The 22,386-nt window shown below is 47.1% G+C and overlaps 1 protein-coding gene across 1 annotated transcript in view; it reads right to left on the reverse strand.

The window, feature by feature from the left end:
• Positions 1–10,317: 10,317 nt before the first annotated feature.
• AATF (apoptosis antagonizing transcription factor) overlaps positions 10,318–22,386 on the reverse strand; it is a 106,128-nt gene continuing 94,059 nt past the window's right edge. Inside the window, exon 12 of the mRNA XM_043583827.1 lies at positions 10,318–10,658. Coding sequence (XP_043439762.1) covers positions 10,595–10,658 — 64 coding nt within the window. The 3' untranslated portion in view covers positions 10,318–10,594. The remainder of the gene's footprint in view (positions 10,659–22,386) is intronic.

Genomic DNA, 22,386 nt, shown 5'->3' on the forward strand with positions numbered 1-22,386 from the left:
ATTCTGTACCTAGGTATCTATCCAAGAGAAATGAAAACATGTCCCACAAAGACTTGTATTTGTTTTTATCAACTTTATACATGATAGCTAAAATCTGGAAATCAAACATTCATAAATGCATGAACAGATATGCAAAATGTGGTGCAGCCATGTAACAGGCCTGCAGCAAGAACAAATTAACTACCGACATGCGCTGTGGCATGGATGAACCTTAGTGACAGAAGCCAACCGCAAACACTGCACTGTGCAAGATTCTTTTTCTATGAAACACTCCAAAAAGACAACTCCATAGCCACAGAAAGCAGATCCGTTACTGGGTGAGACTGCAAACCAGCACAGAGTTATTTGTTGGGTTGATGAAAATGTTCTAGAAGTATATTGATGGTAGCACAACTCTACAACTTTGCTAGAAATCACTGAGTTGTACATTTACAATGGTGAACCTTATGGTATGTAAATCACACCCCATATGAAAACTGTAGAAGTCTATAACTGGCAAGGGGTAGGGGTGCTCAAACCTTATCAACACCCAGGGCTTGCCTCCCACCTTTGCACCTGTGTTTACATACTCCTCCCCTGTCACCCACGGTTCTCCCTGCAGAGATCCTTCCAGACGCCCCAGGGCACTGCTTGAAATATGACTGTCTTCCTTCCTGTCCTCACACAAGACCCAGTTCCTCCTCAAACCAGACTTGCGTCCTCTAGCTGTTCTTTCCCAGTATGGGGGAATCTTGTGACTAGGAGCACGATCTCCTGTCTGAAGTTCCTCCTATAGCCCCCAGGTGATCTCCCACATACGAACCGTGCAGGTTTTTTTTTTTAATCAGATCCTACTTTTCCCCCCAATAGTTTCTTTATGTATATATATAAACGTATATATATATTTTATATTTATATATTTATATATTAAGTATATATTAAGTAAACATTAATATTATATTATATATTATATACAAAATATATTAAATATATATTATATATAATATATTATATTTATTTATATATTAAATATATTATATTATATATTTATATTTGTATAATATATATTATATAATATTTATATTTATTTGATTTTATTTATATATAAAGTTGAATATAAATATTTGAAAAGTTGAATATATAAAAAAAATATAAAAGTTGAATATAAGGAAATATTTATATTTATATTTAATATATTTATGTTATATATTAAATATATATTTAAATATATTATATAAATATTTTATATTTATATTATATATAAACATATATGTTATATATATATAACATATATATATAAACAATATATATTCATAAACTTTCTTTTAAGTTTATTTATTTGTTTTGAGAGAGAGAGAGAGCACAAGCAGGGGAGGGGCAAAGAGAGGGAGACAGAATCTGAAGTAGGTTCCAGGCTCTGAGCTGTCAGCACAGAGCCCAACACAGGGCTCAAACTCAAGAATCGTGAGACCATGACTTGAACCAAAGTAGGAAGCTGAGCCACCCAGGCACCCCACGAATTGTGCAGTTCAAACTTCTATTCAGCAGCTAAGCACAGAAATGGACCCTGGCACCTTTCTAGGTTAATTGAGTTACAAGATGATCCTTTTAGGATCAAAGTCATTTTAACAGCTGCTTCTATGACCCATTTTATTATTGACCTTTCCTCAAAATCTACTCTGGTCTGCTACCCTCCAATCCAGCCCAAGCAAACCCTCCCCTGGGCCTGAGAAAGCCTGACCCTGAGGGGAGGGGCTCTGTCACCGGCAAGCGTCCTAGACTGCACCAATACCCGGTACTCACCCACAAATTTCACAATAACAGGGCAGAAGACACCTTGCTTTGGGGTCCTGCAAGTTTTCTGGAACCTCAATTCCCTGCAGAGCCCCGTTGTTGTTCCCAACAAGCCACAGCCCCGCCCAAGGGCCCGGCTGGACTGATTTACTCAGCAGGCATGTGAGCAATATTACATCACAGATGCTCCCTCTGGTTCAGAGGCTGGCTGAGTGGCAGGGAGACCCTGAAGAAGCAAGACTGAGCTTGGCCATCAAGGAGCTCCACCTGGAGTCACCGCCTGGCAGTAAGGGAACCTCATGCCTAACCCTGGTCACAACTGCACAGGCTCAACCTCGCAGCAGCAGGGCACTGGGCACCTGCCGCCTGGGTGGGGCTCCTGGTCACCGACCCCTGGAGGGGCGCTGCCTGCAGGCAGTAGATTTCTGCCCAGGAGCTAGAAGGACTTTGCACTGTTTGCCACAGGCACTACCTCCACTCCTTTATTCACTATTCAAAAGTCAAACACCCAAACCACTGCTAGGCACACACAGAAATGCAATTATGGGAGGCGGAAACCACTCAACTCCAGAAACGCATCTAAAACTCTGCCCTAAAATATCTGCATATTAAACTACCAAGGACAGTTAAGCTTTCAAAGGGAGAAGATCAAAGTGCTGTCATCTTTTAATTTAATCCTTTTGTTGCATCAATGGTCTTAAGAGGGATGAGAGAGATCAAAATAAAAATGGAAACAAACTATATCTTTGTGGCTGTTGTGTTTTAGTCTTTTTTTTTTCTCAATTTGGGCCACAAAATAGGTCAGCTCCATTACTGATCAGCCTTCCCACAAATATTTAAAACAAATTGAATTGCACACCCAATACCCATCACAATTACACCAGGCACAATAACTAAATTAGCAATTCAACAAAATAATTGGAAATGCGATTCTCTCTCTTCCACCAGTCTCCCTCGAGGGTTTAGCCGATCTATGGGGGAAAACTCAGCTTTCCTAATTCTGCAGCTAATTAGAGACACACTTGTAAATGAAGTTGTTTGTCTTAAAGTTGAAATTCTCATCTGGGGGTGGGGGAGAGCGAAGGAGAGAGGAGAAAGTCCTTCCACTCTGGAACAAGTGTATAAACAGAACACACGCCTAGGTTCTAATTAGCAGCCATCTCTGCGATTAATAAAGCATCACTATTTTATTTTTTACCATCACTTACATGGAAAGGAACACCTTCAGAAGAGCCAGCCTGGCTAGAGAGAGGTATACACTGTCGATGGCCCTTGAGACCAGTTCTAAGGGTCTTGCTGGGAGCAGGAGACCCACCAGGACGTCAGGAGGGCCAGGGACGGAGCCAGCTCCGGCATGGGCTCCCCAGTGTGGGCCAGGGAACACGGGGCCCCTCCTAACAGGATGCAAAGGGGAGGTTCCCAGGCCAAACAGGCCATCTCCTCCCGTGGGGGGCAGTCAGGGCACACCAGGGACCAGGGACCTGCTGGCTCAGGCCCCCCACCAGCCAGAGGTGACAATCTACCTTGGCCCACTTGCTCAGGCCACTGTTGGAGAAGCAATCTTGAGGTTTCAATTAGGATGTCCTTGGCCTCTTTTTGCTCCTTCAGGAAGGAAAATCTCCATTTAATTATATAACGAAGAACTAGGGCTTCCTTTTGTCCCCTCTTACCCTCCTTCAGGAAGATCAGGATGTGACTTTTAAAATGCACCCCTTCCGCGGGGCTCCAAAGGCTTGAGGCACCGGCCACGGGGGTGGCAGGGACTCCTCTCCCACTGCACACACCTGGGCTGCGCACCCCCGCCGGGAACAAAGGCCTGACCTTACCAGCAAGGTCAGCACATAAAACGGTGGCCCCTGGGCCTGGGAAAGCCTCCGTTCCCAAGATCCTCAGAGAACATCACAGCACCCAGGTGGGGGGTGAGGCCCGAGAGGAGCCTGCCAAAACGCTGATAAGTAAATTCAAAAGCACCTGCTCCTTACTGCTTATCTCTTCGAACAATGTGAACTCGGAGTTATCACATTTAAAGTGTTCCGTATTAGCCTTACATTTAGCTCTTAAAACCAAGTGCAGCATGCTACAACTTTAAAGGACACAAGAGTCAAACCAGAAAATAAGTTGAAGGCCCCAGGGAGTCAGTTCCTGGCCTGATCCCTCAGGAAGGAGGAGTGGGGCTGGTTAGCCTCCCGGTCACCCCCTCTGGCCACTCTGGGCACCCAGGCAGGAAACCACTGCCTCCCCACCCCCTCTTTGTACCCCAGCTCACATCCAGTCACCCCAAAGTCTAAAGCAGGGCCTTCTGGCAGCCTGCGCACATACCTGGCGTGGGAAGACACTGTGCGCCTCAGCCCTGGGCATGCTGGAGCGCTCGCTGCCCCGTCGGTTGACCGCTCACTCCATTTCCAATTTTGGTGTTGGCTGTGACTTGCAAACGGTCGGGAGGTATTTGTCTAGACCGAGCTATCCAATATGGTAGCCATTAGCCACACTGCAAGTGCCCAAAGCCACATGTGGCTGGTGACTAGTGTATGAAACAGCACAGAATGGTAAGATCATATTCCCAACATCCCAGAAAGTTCTATCGGACAGCACTGGTGTAGATGTTCTGGACACTGCTAGGGTTAGAAGAGGCTTTTCCTGGACTCCCCACAGGGGAGTGGAAGGGACCACTGTGGATGGGCAGACCTCAGAGCCCAACAGCTTTGGGCTCCGTATCAGCCACACCTGTCTGCTGACGCGCCTGGCCTTCTGCAGGCAGGACTCTGAGGCCAGCGGCAGAGCCCCAGGAGTCAGTGCCCACCAGCCGCAATCCGCTGCCTTCCTGCCCGTCTCACCCGGGAGAACCAGAACCTAGGAAAGCAGCACCACGCCTGGAAAGGGGCTGGGAGCCTGGCCTCCCAGGAGTGCCCTCCAGCCTGTAAGGGGTTTCATCAGACCTGAGTTGGAGCACGCGGAGTCTACAGCAGAGGGGAATGAACATGCACCTCGTGGCTGGGTCACCTGCCCAAACAGCCCTTTGCTCAGCCTCCACCAGGGCCTGGCACACAGCGGGCGGTCAACGACATCTGAATAAATGGACACCAACAACATTCCTGCGCCTGCGCTAAATAAACCCCAGTCTCTGAAGCTGCCTTTACTTAGGCACAGCTGTCTTGGAAGTGTTCAGCTGACTCCGTCTTACTAAGTAGGAGCCTGAGGCCCAGGGGTCAAACGACTTCCTCAAGGTCAAACCCTAGCCGGTTTCATTTCTAGTCCAGGATTCTTTCCGCTCCACCTTTCATTCATATCTGTCCTTTACTCCGAACTCTACATAAACCCATTCCCAGACTAAGTCTGTGTCCCCAGGTCTCTGCCAGAGCCCAGTAACACGGCCCTGAAGAAAGCCAGCACCCCCTACCTTGGGGAAGGGCAGGCCAGAGCAGAGGAGACAGCCAGCCACATGCCGGGAGCCTGGTGGCTGGAGTGCACGGAGCTCGTCTTTCCAATCCGCCCATAAAGGGGAAGGTGGGGTGGGAAGAGGGGGGGCAGGGACCTTTATGTGTTACTGTCACGGTGCCTCCTGGGGACCTTATATTTTTCTTTCCACCCTATCAGTGCGGTGAGATTGGTGGTGGTGGTGGGTGGTTTTTTTGTTTTGTTTTGTTTTTTTTAACACTCTTAAATTTTCTTTCCTGAGAATTCAGTGTCCTTGACCTCGACAAATGAACTGAGAACCCTGAACCCGGGGAGATAAAGGAAGCAGACTTGTCAGGAATATAAATGTGGCTGCACCAGTACCCTATCGGCAGACCCCACTCGACGGGCAAGAAAGACGCGGCAAAGGCAACCTATGTGTGTCCAAGAGAAAGCAAAATTGGACAAGCACACTCCCTCCGCCGTGCACTGTCCCCTCCCGCCCAGGCCAGGAGCAGGTGACCAGGACTTCATCACTAGAGCTGCTGCACCAACTGAACATGTGCAAATCAGCGAGGTGAACTTACCGAGTGGCTGGCAACTATTTTTGAGATGTTATGAAGGAGGAGAAAGTAAAGAAAGACGGAAAGAAAATGAAGTAGATAACTTAAAAAAAATGACGAAGGCAAGCTTAATTCCTAACACAACTTCCCCCACTACACAAGCACAGACATAACTTTATTTATTATTTTTTTTTTAAATTTTTTTTCAATGTTTATTTATTTTTGGGACAGAAAGAGACAGAGCATGAACGGGGAAGGGGCAGAGAGAGAGGGAGACACAGAATCGGAAACAGGCTCCAGGCTCTGAGCCATCAGCCCAGAGCCTGACGCGGGGCTGGAACTCACGGACTGCGAGATCGTGACCTGGCTGAAGTCAGACGCTTAACTGACTGTGCCACCCAGGCGACCCGACATAACTTTAAAAAGTATAAGCACAGACTCAGATGTAGAAAACAAGGTTCATTCGCTTGAGACAAGGCTCGCTGCTTGTGTTTGCCTTTATTAAACACAAGTACACACAGGGCAACACTATCAGGGTGTCGGCAGAGGGGCAGGGGGCCACCCTGGAGTGAAACACTCACGCCTCTGCATCCACAGCCTTGGGCTTCTCTGGGGCATCCTTTACCTCTGCCTGTCTGCAAAGTTTTGCTGAGACAGGTGACTGCCTCATTTGTGAGTCTGGCCCAGGGAGACATGGATCTTGGCATCACCACATTCCATATACAGTGGCTGCTGTGTCCTGGGGAGTGGTTCCAAGGTTTACGACAAACATCACATTTGGACTCATTCTGTGCCTCGAACTCAGTTCCCTCTGGATGAAACAGTAAGGGGTAAAGAGGCAGTAATCTTGGAGAGGTCTTTGCAATGTACATGCAGACCAAGGAACTCGACCTCTAAAAGGAAGCTTCTTCCAAGCTGGGGATGGCAGAGTCTGGCGCCGAACTGCTTGGAGCTGACTTCCTTCAGTATTGTTGGGTCTCAGGGTTCCTGAATGATGCCCAACCAGAGGTCTTGGATGGCGACCCCTGGAGAGAATGGCTACACACTAAAGGTTGTACGGAGAAGCCGGGAGCAATGCACACCCACACGAGGCAAGGGAAACCCATCTGAGGGATCCCCAGGATGAGAGCTGTGAAAGCAGCAAGAGCCTGAAAACTGGAGGGGAGAGTGGAGAGCAACTGGCAGGCGATCTAGCAGCAGAAAAAAAGATATTAGAGTGGGATGAGCACTAGGTGTTGTATGTAAGTGATGAACCACAGGAATCTACCCCCAAACGAGAGCACACTTTACACACGGTATATTAGCCACTTTGACAATAAATTATATTAAAAAAATTTTTTGAAAACATCACAACTAGCTGTTCATACCATAAGCATGAGAGGAAAAAAAAAGATATGGGGGCCGAGGAGGGACATGATAGTGTCACTATTTATCCGCCATCTTTCATTGGAGCATCTCCAAGCACATTGAAGGCAGCAGCTCTTTAATCCTCCCAGAGGAGGATGCCGATTTGAAGGGTTCCCTGAGGAGCAGGAAATAAACCAAGATTCCTGGGCCGGTCTCCTATTTTCCCGTCCACACCCTTTATTGTGAAATGGTCCAGCCTAAGGCAAGTGAGGAGCGAGGGTGCAAATACGAACCAAGAGCCTTCAAAATAGTTGGATTCTTTCCCTTGGTTCACTTGACTCCTAAAAATATATGCCAAGAAAAAAATTATTTTGAAAGACAATAAAAAAGCTGTTGTACACTGTCCAGTAACATTATTCATTATAGTAAATAGTTATTAATAAATGTTCAATTATGGGGGATTTGGCTAAGTGCTGAAGATACAAGCCTAACATGGGATTATTAGTTAGCAAATTACTTAAATGATATCTGTAAAAACATGGAAATGATATATATCTGTAAAACCTGTACTATTTTTTGAAGATTTTATTTATTTATTTATTTAAAATATTTATTTTTTTAAAGTGTTTTTTTTTTAAAGCATTTCTTCATTTTTGAAAGGCAGAGAGAGACAGAGCACAAATGGGGGAGGGGCAGAGAGGGAGACACAGAATCTGAAGCAGGCTCCAGGCTCCGAGCTGTCAGCACAGAGCCTGACACGGGGCTCGAACTCACGGACCGCGAGATCATGACCTGAGCCACAGTCGGCCGCTTAACCGACTGAGCTACCCTGGCACCGCTAAAATATTTATTTTTGAGAGAGAAAGCAAGCAAGCAGGGGAGAGGCATAGAGGGAGACAGGGAATCAAAGCAGGCTCCAGCCTCCAAGTTGTCAGCACAGAGCCCGATGTGGGGCTCGAACCCACAAACTGTGAGATCATGGCCAGAGCCAAAGTTGGACCCTCAACCGACTGAGCCATCCAGGCATCCCTAAAGATCTTATTTTTAAGAAATTTCTATACCCAACATGGGGCTTGAACTCACGACCCTGAGATCGAGAGTTGCATCCTCCACCTACTCAGCCAGGCACCCCTCTCTTACTGTACCATGAATATTAAAATGCAGAACACTGGTGGTGTATGTGAGTTATGTGGATGGGGCAGGGGTATGGCCGCATGCCTGGGTATTTTGTTTTCCTTGTTTTTAAAAGGTGAGTAGAAAATTTCAAATAGTCTGAAGTAAAAACCAAGTCTTCCACCCCAGCTGCCCCTGGGAGAAGAGACGGGGCTACTCCACATCATGGCACCTGTACAGGCAAGATGGCTCTGAAGCACCACTTGGTGAGTAATGAGAAGTGGCTATTTCTGGGTGGTAGGGTTACAGCCAAGACTTATTTTTCCCTTCGCGTTTTCCGTAATTAGTTGTTAATGTAAAATCATCTCAGACAAGAAACCAGCCTTCTATCCTCTGTCCCCAGGGGAGGGGCCCACCACCCACAGGCTGCGGCCAGTGGGCGCTGGGGAGCCCCACTGTGACCAGCTCCCTGCCTCGCCCGCCCGTTCCAGTGAGGTCTTTAAGCTCTGTGGCTCGCGAGTGTCGTGCATGAAGTAGTCAGCTGGGCAAAAAGAAAATAAGCAAACTTCACACAAAAGGGAGGAATGCTTCAGTCAACACTGAAAAAGGGCCCTGGATTGAAACTCTTGATAACTATTCTCACCTCATTTGAAAATCAGCATTAGCTACCAAAATGTAAAGTATTAGTTTTATTAAAATGCAAATCAATCAACTAATCTGTCTTTCTAGTAACAGTTGAATTGCAGTATCCGTGTCAATTAAAATAGTTTCCAATTTATTCTTGGCTGGAAGGAGGGTGGTCTTCTGAATTTTAAAATGCAAGCCTCTCTTTACTGAAAATTCTGTTCTTTCTCATCTCTCCCGATTTTAATTCATTTTAATTAAGCATGTTGGGTTCCAAATATTTTGGAGTACCTGTTTAAATCTTTTCCTTCATCAGGTCAAGAGTGACTGTGACAAAGATTCCATCTCTTCAGGAAATGGAGGTTAGCAACCGGCTCACCGGAAGCACGGTGTTAAGAGGTCATTTATTGCTGTTCTAATGTGCATGATCCAGACTCCTCAGGCTAGAGGGACAGGATTGGATGTTCTCTATTTTAAAAAGTGATCATTTTGAAGGGAGTAACTGTGGGGGAACTCTATTCCTGTTGATCTTTTGGGTAACTAGAGGCACACTGAAAATTAAACATTTCCCTGACAGTCAAGCCCAAGAGGTAACTAGCAGACAAGAGAAACACATCACCATGTACCAAGGTCCAATTAATGTGAGATGGAAAAACCCTCCTCCCCGCAATCTGCCCCATCCTGAGCTCAGCAGACACTCTGATGTTAATACTAAACTGTGATGCAGATTCCAATGAGGACTCACTTCATTTGGAGCCCAGCCTTTAGTGGTCCCGACACCACGGCAGTGATATGTGGGGATTCCCAGGCACCGAGATCGGTCACCTGCTTTTGACATTTCAAACAGTATCAAAACCTGACGTTACCAACAGTGACCACTCACGCACCACAACTGAATGCACGCTTCTTCTCAATTCCATAGCGCGACATGAAGATGTGGGCCCAGGAGCCGGGAGGTGGTCAGTTGCAGATGCCGGCACGCACGCATTACTTATGCAAGATAATCTTCATTGCATATTGACCACAGCATGCCAATAAATCCCCCTTATGGTGATTTAATTTCCAGCTTTTGACCTCTGGATGAAAAACAAGTGAATCATTTCCTCCTGCTAGATTTACACCAGAGCTGATCCCAATAAAGTGACTTAGGAATGGAGAGAATGGAAAAGGGCTCTGGAAGAATCTTTATGGGTAAAACTAAAAAAGAAGGCAGGGATTTGTATTTGCAACAAAGAAGCAAATACCTCCATGTTACAAAGTCTCATGGGCATAGTTCATAGGTTTTTGGGGATTCCTTGCTCCTCAGAGCCATGATCAATCACCAAATGTTATCCACCCCGAAAGCAGCATTTCAGCCCAGAATTATTGCTCCTGTGAGGTTTTGTATTGCGAGAGGAGGCTGACTAGAAAAAAAAGTGAAAACCCTCCCAACAAACACCATCACCCCTCTAGAGCCCTCAGTCAGACTTACTCTGCTGCTTAAGAAATCACATGTGGCAGCGCGGCAGTGACAATACTCTTTATTTGTGATGGTGAAAGGGTGTGGGGCACCGGTCCTTGGCAGACTGGGGCAGGGAAGACATGGGACATTTGGTTCCAGGCTTCCTGGGACTTAGCAGGCATGTGCTCTGCACGCACCCCTTCCTGGGACTTCCCAATGTGCTCGACCCTGCTGGCCGATGGCTTCCTCCACTTGGGGCTCGACGAGGAGCCGACCTGGCTAAGGCGCCGTGGTGTTCAGAGGCCCTGCCTCAGGTCCGCAGCGACAGAGATGGGCGCTGTCAGTCCCTCTGGCCTTCGTCAGGAGGGCGGAGCTGCCCAAAAAGAGATCGATACAACTCTGTCCTGGAAGACAAACAAAACAAACTGGTTAACTTTGCAAGGTTAAACAAGAACTAAGAAGCTGGGAAATGCCCCAATCGGTTTCTTCAATTGCAAACACAGCCGTGTAATTAAAAATGCATCCCACAGCCCTTACTCACAAATACTAGGGAAGGAAGAACCTAGAAGCGCCGATCAAATAGTAAAATATGTAAATAGTCCGGTGTGGCTAGATACCTGTCTCCAGGGAATGAGTTTTCTATAAGTTTGCCCTTTACAGACAGGCTCTTCAAGTAAGAAAACAAGATTGAATATTTTAATAGGATGTATGAGACCGCCGCACGACGAGGAGGATTCAATCAGACATGGGATGTAGGGGGATATGATTTAGTTTTCATACATTTTCTTGGACTTGGAAGTACTTGAAAAACAATGAAAATGACCCAGCAACAAGATTCCAATTACTATCACATGTGCAGCTGTTTGGTGATAGAAGCAAGGCTCTTCCCCACTCCCCTGGCCCCTTTTATCTATTTTCAATCTAATAAATAATTCGATTGGCTAATTTATTTCTAGAGCTGGGTTTCGAAATTTAGAAAATGATAGTATGCCAGGGTCTTGGGTCCTTGAAAATAAAGTATCACTTCCAACCTCTGTTTCTGTTATCAAATGCAACACACATCCAGCCACCTGGCCAAAGCTACGTGTCAAGGCCTGGCAATCTAAAAAGGGGTGGGTTTGGGGTGGGGTCCCTCCTGCCATTGTCAAAGGAGCTCCAGGACACTTCCCCTGTGGACAGAGAGCAGGTTCTCCCTGCGGGATCTGAGGAGGGTGGAGAGCCACGGAGGGAGGAAACGCGGCCCCCCTAAGGCAGGTGACCCATGGCTGCACTCCGTGTGATGGCCCGGCCACTAATGCTCACGGAGGGACAGCAGGCACACAGGGCTGAGGTCCTGTACCAGTGAGGAAACGACCCCAGAAGAAAGCTGTGCCTGCTGTTTCACACTCTCGAGATCAAACCATAAAAAGACAGCCAGCTGTCGTGGCTAAGAAAACAGGCTTTTACAAGTGGCCTCATAATCGGAGAGCCATCTTCAGCAAATCTGCTTTTCAAAACAAAACGAAACACCAAACCATCACCCCTCAAACAGCTGTGCGGGTTCAGTAAGACTTCAACACAAAAACTTAGGAATCTGTTTTTGAAGTCATCTTGCTGTGGCTGTGGTTGTGGGCGGGAACAGAGGTACGATCGTTAGAAAACCCAGCAATAAAAATAGCATATTAAAACTTTTTTTTAAAAAAAGGAAAGATCCTAAAGAAGAAAGTCCAGTGGCCCAGAATGTAGCTAAACCCCATCATACTGGGGACCATAGTGTGGGCAGAGGTGTGTGGCTTAGGAAACCGTGGGTCTTTAGTATTATCACAGGAATCTCCCCCTCACCCTGAACCACCAGCCAGCTCTGAGGCCTACAAAGGCCTCAGATTGACCAGGGGCTCCGTTGTTTCTTTTCTTCCTGTGCTTTGTACACCTGCCTGCTCGGCCTGGCCAGCCGGGGAGCACAAGGCTGGAGGGCGCTTGTGACCAGATGCAAACAAGAGGCAGGCAGCCTCGCTTCCAAAGGCAGTGGCTTCTGAATCACCAGCTCCATCACATGAAAGATGCTTCCCCGTATCGTACCATGGCCTATTTGCCAATAAGCACAAGCCTCTCTCGCCATTTCAACGCAAAAAATTCAACGGCATTAAGGTGGGGGCAGGGGGGAGCGGCCACGACAGAAAGGATTAGTATGGCTTTAAGGCTGCACTGGCTGGCGAGAGGGATTGCTATTCAGGCCTTGGCAATCACACCCTTTCCCACCTCTCCCTGCTCCCTGCTCGCCTGCCCCAGACCCCATCATTACCGCCCAGCAAATGCTTTCACTCGGCGCTGCAATCGCAGGGAAGTGCCTGGGCCAAGGCAGCAGTTACTGGCCGCAGCAGGGTTCACATGTCGGGAGCAGAGAGTGAAATGCAGAAACCCATGTTTTGATAGAACATCATTTCACACTCAAGTGGACAAAGCTGACAAACATATGCAGCTGTTAGTGGCAAAGCAACTTGGAAAGCTGAGGGGTCTGGGATCTCAAAATAGTTTGAGAGAGACTAGGAGTAAGGGATTATTCCAATCTAAAACCTCCTAGTAATTGCAGCTCCGCGCCTTCCTCATCACCTGCCACCAATCAGGGATCGTCTCTACCCTCAGAGCATCTCAGACTCCCCCACCCCTCGAGGCCTCCACTAGCCATTCCAGTCGCTTACCAAGAATACGGTGACGGCCTCGAACGGACTTTCCTGTTCCCTTCTCTGCCCGGCCCTCTGTTTCTCAGCCCCAGCACCGTGGCACCACCGGGAAGAAGCCCCCAGGCTCCAACTGCTCTGCTCAGCGTGGCCCCAGTGCGTCTTTCCCGCAGAGGCTCTGTGTGGCAGGACATGCCAGGCTGGACACTGTGGCCGCTCTGAGCCCCAGAGTTTCACAAAACCACGAAGCCCCCTCACACATTTTGTAAGCTGACACAAAATTTTTCTCAATAAATTTAATAGTTACAGAGGATATAATTACCAGAACATTGTGAATACTAACTTTTGAAATAAAACTCTTACATTTTTTTTTGTAATGCACCCAATGGAATCTATATGCCATACTGACTCGATACTCATCATCATTCATTTAAATAACACATAAACATACTCTTCAACTTGGAAATTTTACAGCATCCTCTCCTTTTTAAACCCGTATTTCCATTTGATTCTTCCCTACAGATTTTTGTCCTAATTGTTTTATGCTTGAAAGTCTTTTATTGATCACCCTATTAATACTTCTTGGCCACAAAAAACAAGTATGTAAATTGAAACACATTTTGAAATTTCAGAAGTTGAAATGAAAGTATTAAAAAAATTTATTTTAATGTTTATTCATTTTTTGAGAGACAGCGAGAGACAGAGCACAAGCAGCGGAGGGGCAGAGAGAGAGAGAGGGAGACACAGAACCCGAAGCAGGCTCCAGGCTCCGAGCTGTCAGCACAGAACCTGACACGGGTCTCAAAAGCACGAACCGTGAGATCATGACCTGAGCCGAAGTCCGACTGAGCCACCTGGGTGGCCCCTGAAATGAAAATGTTTTAATTTCTTGACACCATAAGGCTCTAGGTAATTAAAAAGTACTTCTGGATTGTGTTATTATTACATAATTATTATGATAAAATCGACATATACCATGGTATAATAAAACATAATTTTGGTGAACATTTAATACACGTAAATATGTAAAATGTTACTGGAACTGCATGCCTTCATGATATGGATGAGGCTTTTCATGTACCCGTGGTGAACAGCATTTAGTGCCAGAATGAAAGAGTGCTCAGCATCCAGTCTGTCTCTGCTTGTTGGTTTTTGCAGACACAAGTAAGGAGAAAAGTCACGTGAACAAGTAGATGGGCATCAGAGAGTTTCGTTACAGCAAGGTTACCCAATTCTTTCAATTTCTTCTGAATTACATGCCCCCCCCCCCCCCCCAATCACATAGTGATCTACCACCAAAAACTGGTTTTAATGATCTGCGAGCTGACAGCTCAATTAGGTTCTCTTGCAATTTTGTTGAAAATAAAGATCTGGGACCATCTGACCCACAGGGACTGGTTACCCAGGCCTAGTGCCCTCTGTTCTCCATCCCACACCAGTATGGAGCCGTGCTCTTGCTAGGGGGCCTGGAGTCAGAAAGCCTCCTCTTCAGAGAGGAGGGGCTCGGGCAGGCTGTGTGTCAGGTGAGGGAGACCCACAGCCCCTGCTCAGGTGCATTCCCAAGCAGCCCCACTTCGGGAAAGAGCACACATCTGGAAATCGATTCCCCAAAAATGCGCGTCTACTTTCCCCTTGGGGAGTCTCTGCACACCCCAGTGTGAAGACTCAGGGGCAGGGGAGCGCTGCGTACTTCCCCCAAACCCAGACAGGCGTGTGATGTGGTGCCAGTGCTGGGGGGAAGATAAAAGCATCTGAAAAGGAACATGTCCACATCCCCTTTCCCCATCCCAAGGAAAACAAAACTAAAAATAAAACTAGGTAATAAAAAGGCACCATGGGACAGAGGGTCAGACTGCCTTCTGCTGCATGGAACATTTTTCCCTGCAGCATCTTTCCTAACCAGGATTTAGCCATGCAGAGAAGCTAAACTATCAATCCTTCAGGTTAACCTTGTCTCCATCTGATTCTCTAGGGTAAGTGTATAGTTTAATACTTGAGGTCCCCTTAAGGCTATGCATAATGAACTTGGTTTAAAAAAAAAAAAACCCACGTAATTCCTGCTCCCTATCACTTCAAGAATCAAGATTTGAATCACTGAGCTGCACCGCCTTCCCCTCTGTTCCCTTCCCCCCACACTCCCAGCCTCAGTGGCCAGTGGGAACGTCCACTGTGGAAAATGTATTAATGTTCGTGTCATGCAGGAGAATAACCCACGGAGTAATTAACAAGACTTGGACCTAAGGTAGAAGGTCGATAGCAGGGGCTCTTCCTTGAATTAAAATTTAACTTACCCTTTATTGCAACCTACAAAAGCAAGTAATGAGCACTAACATTTTTATTTCTTTTAAACTGTCATTTAGGCTGTAGAGGGGATAATTACCTATCTCTAGTGTAGTAAGGTTTTATAACCCTTAGTGAGGCATTTTCTAATTTAATATTTTTACTATATTATCATAAAACCTGTTTCTGGAAAAAAAATGATCATGGATTAGCAGCCATTTTCCATAAAGACAGAATGTGTGTGTGTGTGTGTGTGTGTGTATTAGGATTCGGTTTATTTATTACAGGATTCTCCTGAAGACACTCAAAGTACCACAGCTGAGCGATCCGTGCAGCACGGTCACTCAGGTGGTGGGCAAGCCTTGCGGCAGCCCGAGGTGAAGTGGGGGGCAGCGTGCGTACAGAAGACTGCAGCCCCAAGTGTGTGCACCTCAGTGTGCTCCCCTCGGTTCCTTGTGTGCACCTCCCACCGCAACACAAACCGGAGCCTTTCATGCTGTTGTTCGGGCAGTCGGCACGAAGAGACACGTTAAACCTGCACATGATCTGTGTGGGGCTTTCAATTTGCTAGGTCAGTAGCTTGCAGCACTGGGATACGGAAACAATTGTACTGGCTGTGCTCCAGAACACCGCACTCCTCCTTCTGTGGCCCGGAAACCCCAAAGCTGTCAAGAACCCCCTCTGTCCCCGTGGCCAGAGGCAGGCACTGAGAAAGCAGCAATGCCACTGCTCCCTGAAGGAGCCTGCACAGTCCCCAAAGCACATCGTGTTCCCCGAGCAAGTATTACAGGCAGGAGCTGGAAGCCAGGCTTCCAAATGTGCCAGCGGAGACAGTATCGCTGCTTTCCTGATTAACATTATACACATAATTTGCCCTTGATTAATTTGAAATTGTTCATTTGTTGCTTTGTGGCTGGGGGGGGGGGCAGTAGTGTCTTCCTAAATACACAAGACGCAACCCAGAATGCGTCCTGGCCCCTCCTCCTTTCTAGCCTCTCCCTCTCTCTGCACCCTGAGGACCTTGTGCTGCACACAAAAGTGGTCTAGCATTTGCTGCCACTTCACTCAAGCCCTTAGGTAGCCATTTAAGAATAAAAACATGATGAAACACACAAAGGGAAAGAGAGACTAAGGGTTCCAACCAGCAGAATCCTGATCAAATCCGAATCCTTAGGGGTCAGTGTAGGAACAGCCAGAACAGAAATTCACACTGGCCAGCAGGGAAAATCATTGGCGATGTTACTGAAGCCTGCCTTTTTTCACGTTTGTGTTCTGAAAACAATGTACTTACTCGTGCTGTGGAAGCTCATGAACATGGTTAGAGGAGGTCCCTGCCTCAAAACACAACACAAACGTATGATTTGCACCTCACACTTATCTGGATGCCTATGTGAGTTTCATTAGACTTTGTAGGGAATGACGAGGCTGTGAATGACGACAGCGGAAGCTGAGTTGGGAAGGCGAATGGACCCAGTAAATGTGTCTAGTTAGACGGACCTGCTCCACTGGGAGAGACATGTGAACATTCTTCCTCACACTGAACCCAACTCTGCCATTCCGTGACTGCCACCCATGGGCCCCTGGCCCTCCGGAGCCAAGAGAGAAAACAAAGCTGACTGCCCTTCCCTGCGGCAGCATTTCAATTATTTGACGGCTTCTCCTAACTAAATCTGTTCTTTGCTGGGTGAAAAGAAACAGTTCATTCCTGCTGTGATGAAACCTGGAGTTCTCTCGACAGTAAGGTCCTCAGGTCCTCTGAGCTAATCCTGACGCGCCTGGTGCGGCCTAGTTAATCCAAAGTGGGCAGAACAGGCGACTCTATTCCCTCCTCTGTTCTCACACCTCCCCTGCCTTCATGGAGCTTCCACTCTCTTCCAAATACCGACTGAACAAGATATCTTGCCAATTATTCCTTGACCCAGACCAATGACACCAAACAAAGCGGTCCTCCTGCCCCTCTGAATGCTTTGTGATCTGCTCCCCAAAACGTAAGACACAAAATAGTACCTTCCTTTAATCTTTTTCCTTCTGCTTCTTCTGACCCAAATCCATTTCATCCATATCAGTGACTTTACGAGTGAGAGAAAGTCGCTTGAGAAATGTTTCTGTGGCCTAACAGGGGAAATATATTGATCCAAACGGCAAGCAATTGCCCTGTGCTCCTTGGGGGCTGGGGCAGAGGGTGAACCCCAGCATGTCACAGGAATGGCATCCGAGGCAGACACATGCTGGAACTGGTCTCTGAGACTGGACTGTTAGGGACGCAATCCAAGTGAAGACACACACGCAGCCCTTATAAGGAGGCAGTGTCAGTTAGGACAACAGACAGAAATCACGACAGAAAATTTGGATCCTGAATATAGCCCAAAGGTCAGCCCTTAACTCTCTCCCCTACTCTCCTCCCAACATCCCCCAGCAACAAAAAGTGGTTCACAGGCTCCTTTCCTGAAATCTCATCACAATTCCATACCAAAACCCAACACACACACACACACACACACACACACACACACACACACACACGAAATGAGGTTAAAAGAAAAGAAAGCAGCCTTCTCTTACCTAGGACTTATTTCTTAAGAGGATCAAGTTAGCAAAGTACCAGAGAGGACTCCGAGGAGACCCACATCCATCACTAATTACCTAAATCTGGAGACCAGGCAAGTCTCTAAGCAGCCTCGGGCTGAACCGCAGCCGCCCGAATCCGCCACGAGGTGGCAGTACACGACGTGGTTCTAAGGACTCGGCCAGTGGTGTGGCTCGCGGCAAACTGCACCCATAAATTACCTAGTGTGTCTGCTCTCATCACCATCCTCCCTGGGCTTGAAGGAGACTCTAGAAGGTCTGTTCCAATTCGCTCTTTTGGTCAGGTCAGAACTAGGTCCTTCAAACCTCTGCAAATGCTTTTAGCCCTGCAGCTTTAAATTACAGATGGTGACATGTGGCCTCTGGCCTGTCTCCTAAAGATCAGACAGACTCGAGATTTATAAATGTTCAAGGAAGCAGGTTGAGGGCCCAAACAAAGGAACTGAAAGGCTGGGGAAAGGAAGGCGAGGGCAGAGGGCCAGGGAGGCGAGACAAACGAGGGGTGGAATCTGTCCCGGGTTCCTCACTTGTGTTCTGTTCTGGTTCCCAAGTCGGCTACACTCACTCCAGTCGAAAAAAGGAAGAAAAATACTTGAAACTTCTGTCATTCCTACCGCTAGCTTTGAGTCTTTCAAATTATTTTAAAGAAAAATAATTTACCTTGGTGGACTGGCAAAAAATAAGGGTGGTGGAGATGGGGGGGGGGTGGGGACAGTGGCACTCTAGACAAAAGGGATGTTGCCTCCTTTCCTGTGCATTAATATTCCATATTCCTGGGATGATTTCCACTTTCACAGTTTGACTGTTTTATAACAGATTTGATGCGAGAGAAGACAAATGGCCTCGCTAAGGAAAGACGACAAATCATCTCACCGCTTTTAGCAGGGTTTTCTCTTTATTTTTATTTATTTTTATTCTGTAGCTGGGCCGCAGAGCTCTCTGCCTTGCTGGAGATGTTTAATATTAACGTCAAGCCACCACGATCCCGGCAATAGAGTTGGCCGGTGTTGTGTTTACGGTTTTGTGACTGCTGGCTTCAGGAAGATGAAGCTCCTTGTTCAAACAGCAGCCCCTCTAACAGCTCCTGTTAAAAGCCAGGGGATGCTTCACTGCTTAGACGTGAATCACTTCCTCCAACCGCACTGAAGAGGAGACTGACACGCGAGTTACATTTGTGTCCCTATCAAGGCTGCTGCCCAGCGACCCGGGGCCTGGGGGGCAGCACGTGCCGCATCTCTCAGCTCCAGTTTAACTCCTACTTTTGGGGGTCAAAACACATGGAAATTAGTGAAGGTATTTACTGGCAACCCACAGAGTTTCAGCAAGGCATTCTATTGCTTCTGGTAATCAGCTGGAGGACGTATTTGACTAAAAAAGCCAGCACCATTCCAAACAAAAGCAGTGAGCACTGAGCACACAAACACCAGGCACCTGGTGGTGTGAGGTACTCTGGGCCCTGGGGCCAAGTCCTGACACTCTCCTCCTTGGGGTGCAAGGATCTTGTGCTCTCCCCTGCTCCTCCTCCCTCTTTGTCTTTTCATCTTCCTCCTGGCCAGGGGTGTAGACCTTTTCCTCGCTTCTATTCTTGGCTCTCCTCTCTTCCCTCTCCCACTCTCCCCTGGCAATCTCATCCACGCTCTCAGCACTAACAATCTCCGGTGGGCAGGACACCCACGGCCGTGGCTCTGGCACCCTCACCTAGACAGGCATTGCATGCCCTGGCGCGCAGGCTAGGCTTGCTGTCACCTAAACTGCCATTTGTTAATAAGGGCAGCAAATTCTCTATCATTCAAGGCCCACACTTAACTGCTTAATGGCAGGAAGCTACAAAATTACAGGTATCGATACCACATTTTCTTTCTTTTTTTTAATAAATATTTTCTTTTTAAAAAAATGCTTATTTTGAGAGACAGCACACAAGTGGGGGGGAGAGGGGGAGGGGAAGGGGAGAGAGGGAGAGAGGGAGAGAGGGAGAGAGGGAGAGAGGGAGAGAGGGAGAGGGGGGGAGAGAGAGAGAGAGAGAGAGAGAGAGAGAGAGAGAAAATGAGAATCCCAAGCAGGCTCTGTGCTGTCAGCACAGAGCTCGATGTGGGGCTCCATCACGACCTGAGATGAAATCAAGAGTTGGGAGCTTAACCGACTGGACCACCCAGGCACCCCAATACCACATTTTCTGATTCAAAAATAAAATATGCCCTGAGACAGAGCTCTGGCTTGGGCAGTTTACTTATATTAATTGATAGAATACAAATTGATGCCCTCCATCTATCAGTCTATTTTGGCTCTTAATAGTATCCTTCAAAGTACTTCTTCCTCTTTTCTGTAAATCAGAAATTTGGAAAAAGGCGTTTTTATTGTTTATTTATTTATGAGTGAGAGAGAGAGTGTGCACAAGCAGGTAGGGGCAGAGAGAGAGAGAAAGGGAGACACAGAATCCAAAGGAGGCTCCAGGCTCTGAGCTGTCAGCACAGAGCCTGATGCGGGGCTCGAACTCACAAACCAAACTGTGAGATCATGACCTCGGCTGAAATCAGACGCTTAACCAACTGAGTCACCCAGGCACCTCGGAAAAAAGGTCTGTCCAAGACACCTGCCACCTAACTTTCCCCAGGAGTAGTGACCAGGACCCCGTGGCCTCCAGATGTCTGCAACAGGACCATCGCGCCCTGCTTCGTTCACCAACCAGTCACTGAAACCAGCAGTCTGACGACCGATCCCAGTTAGAAGGCTGGTTTTAAAAAGCCTACTTGCTAAGTGCAAACGGAGTAGTGTGCCCCTCTTTGCCTGGAAGCCGGCAGAGTCTGTTGTGAGGCACGGCTGCGCCTCCCCTGCAGGATGGAGAGGTAGGCGAGGAGGCAGTATGCTGCCAAGTGCGTGCAGGAGAAAATGCGTATTGATTTCTTCTTTCTTATAAAGGAGCACAAAGCGCTGAAGAACAATTGCGTGTCCCTGCAGCATTTCACATTCCACGTGAGACAAAGGCCCAACCCCCACCCGCCTGAGAAGCAGAGAGGGGAACCACACGGTGCTGCGTCTCCTGGGGGTGTGTCAGCGGCCACCATGCCATCAGGGTCCACTGCTGGGACTCCAAACACCTCAGGCCACGAACGCCTCCCCTGCCTCTGATCAAGTCATTTCCCTCACTGGGCTGATGCCGCCTCATCTATATTGGAGAAGAAAGAGCCTTCAGTCTTATTTACCTTTTAAGTGGAGGTGCCCAGAGGGTAAAAGAGTTAATGTTTATAAAGTGTTCAGCTCCCCAGAGGGAGACAATGGATAAAACACAAGGTGTGGTTATGGCTCATTCAAGACCTCATTTCCAGGGTAGTTAGTAATAGCTTCCCATTACAAATGCAGAGCTTCCCAGCACCTTGAACTCAAAGTAGGATGAGGCAATGCCCTTTATTTAAATATCCTTTTTTAGTTTGACACTTACTACCAACACTAAAAATAACAATAGGTAACCAGGGACTATTATGCCTTGTTAATGCACACACAGAATCCATTCCAGGGGTGCCTGGGTGGCTCAGTGGGTTGGTCAGACTTTTGACTCAGGTCGTGATCTCATGGTTCATGGGTTCGAGCCCCACGTCGGGCTCTGTGCTGACGGCTCAGAGCCTGGAGCCTGATTTGGATTCTGTGTCTCCTTCTCTCTCTCTGCCCCTCCCCTGTTCGCACTTTGCCTCTCTCTCAAAAATAAATAAACATAAAAAAAAAAAAAAAAAAAGAATCCATTCCACAACTGTTTTCTTCTGAAACCAAACAAATCCTGAAAGCAGTCCAAAAAACTGACCTAAAGCTATAGCTGGTCATGACAGATCCTGGTCTATAGTCTTCACATTTCCATAGTAACTAACAATTTATAGGAGGGCCACAGAAACCAAACCTAGTATAGATATCACAGCCAAGATAGGCAGGAGGAAACCTACAGTAGAATACAAAGTTTATTTATGTGTGTGCTCCTGGAAGTGATGGAAATACACGAGTATTCCTGAAAGATCTTTTCCCGAGGCTCATTCTCCGTAAAAATGACCTCAAAACCTCTCTAAGTAAAGGGTTGGGAATGAGAGGTCCTAGAGCTGGACTCTTCATTTCTGAGGATCTCCCAATATGGCCAAGAGCTAAGAAGAAAATATAGAGCTGGCCCTCAAGCAGTGCCGTGTTTTAGCATGGAGATGTAACCCACAGCTAATTAGGGCATGGCCTGGTGGTAAATGCGACATGTAATATGGACAAGTACAAAGTGCTAAGGGAGCAGGGGAGAGTATATTAAAGGAGTTAGATGATTTGGAGAGATTTCAGTAAAAGAGGCAAAAGCTTTTCCTCATCTGTCTTATAGGACTGTTTGCAAAAATAGTCTTACCAGCAAATTGTAAATAGACTTATAAGCTGAAAGCCTGTAAAGGCATCTCAGACAGGAGATCTACAGCCAACTCTTTTCAGGTTTGCACAGAAATGGATATGCTTCTGCTGCAGGCAAAGGGACAATGACCTAATATTTACCCATGTGAAAACATGCATTTTGTTTATTATTTAATTTTTTAAAAAGCTTATTTATTTTGAGAGCGAGAGAGCAAGTGGGGAAGAGGCAGAGAGAGGGAGAGAGAGC

The sequence above is a fragment of the Prionailurus bengalensis genome, chromosome E1, assembly GCF_016509475.1.
Source record: "Prionailurus bengalensis isolate Pbe53 chromosome E1, Fcat_Pben_1.1_paternal_pri, whole genome shotgun sequence".
Classification (NCBI taxonomy): domain Eukaryota; kingdom Metazoa; phylum Chordata; class Mammalia; order Carnivora; family Felidae; genus Prionailurus; species Prionailurus bengalensis.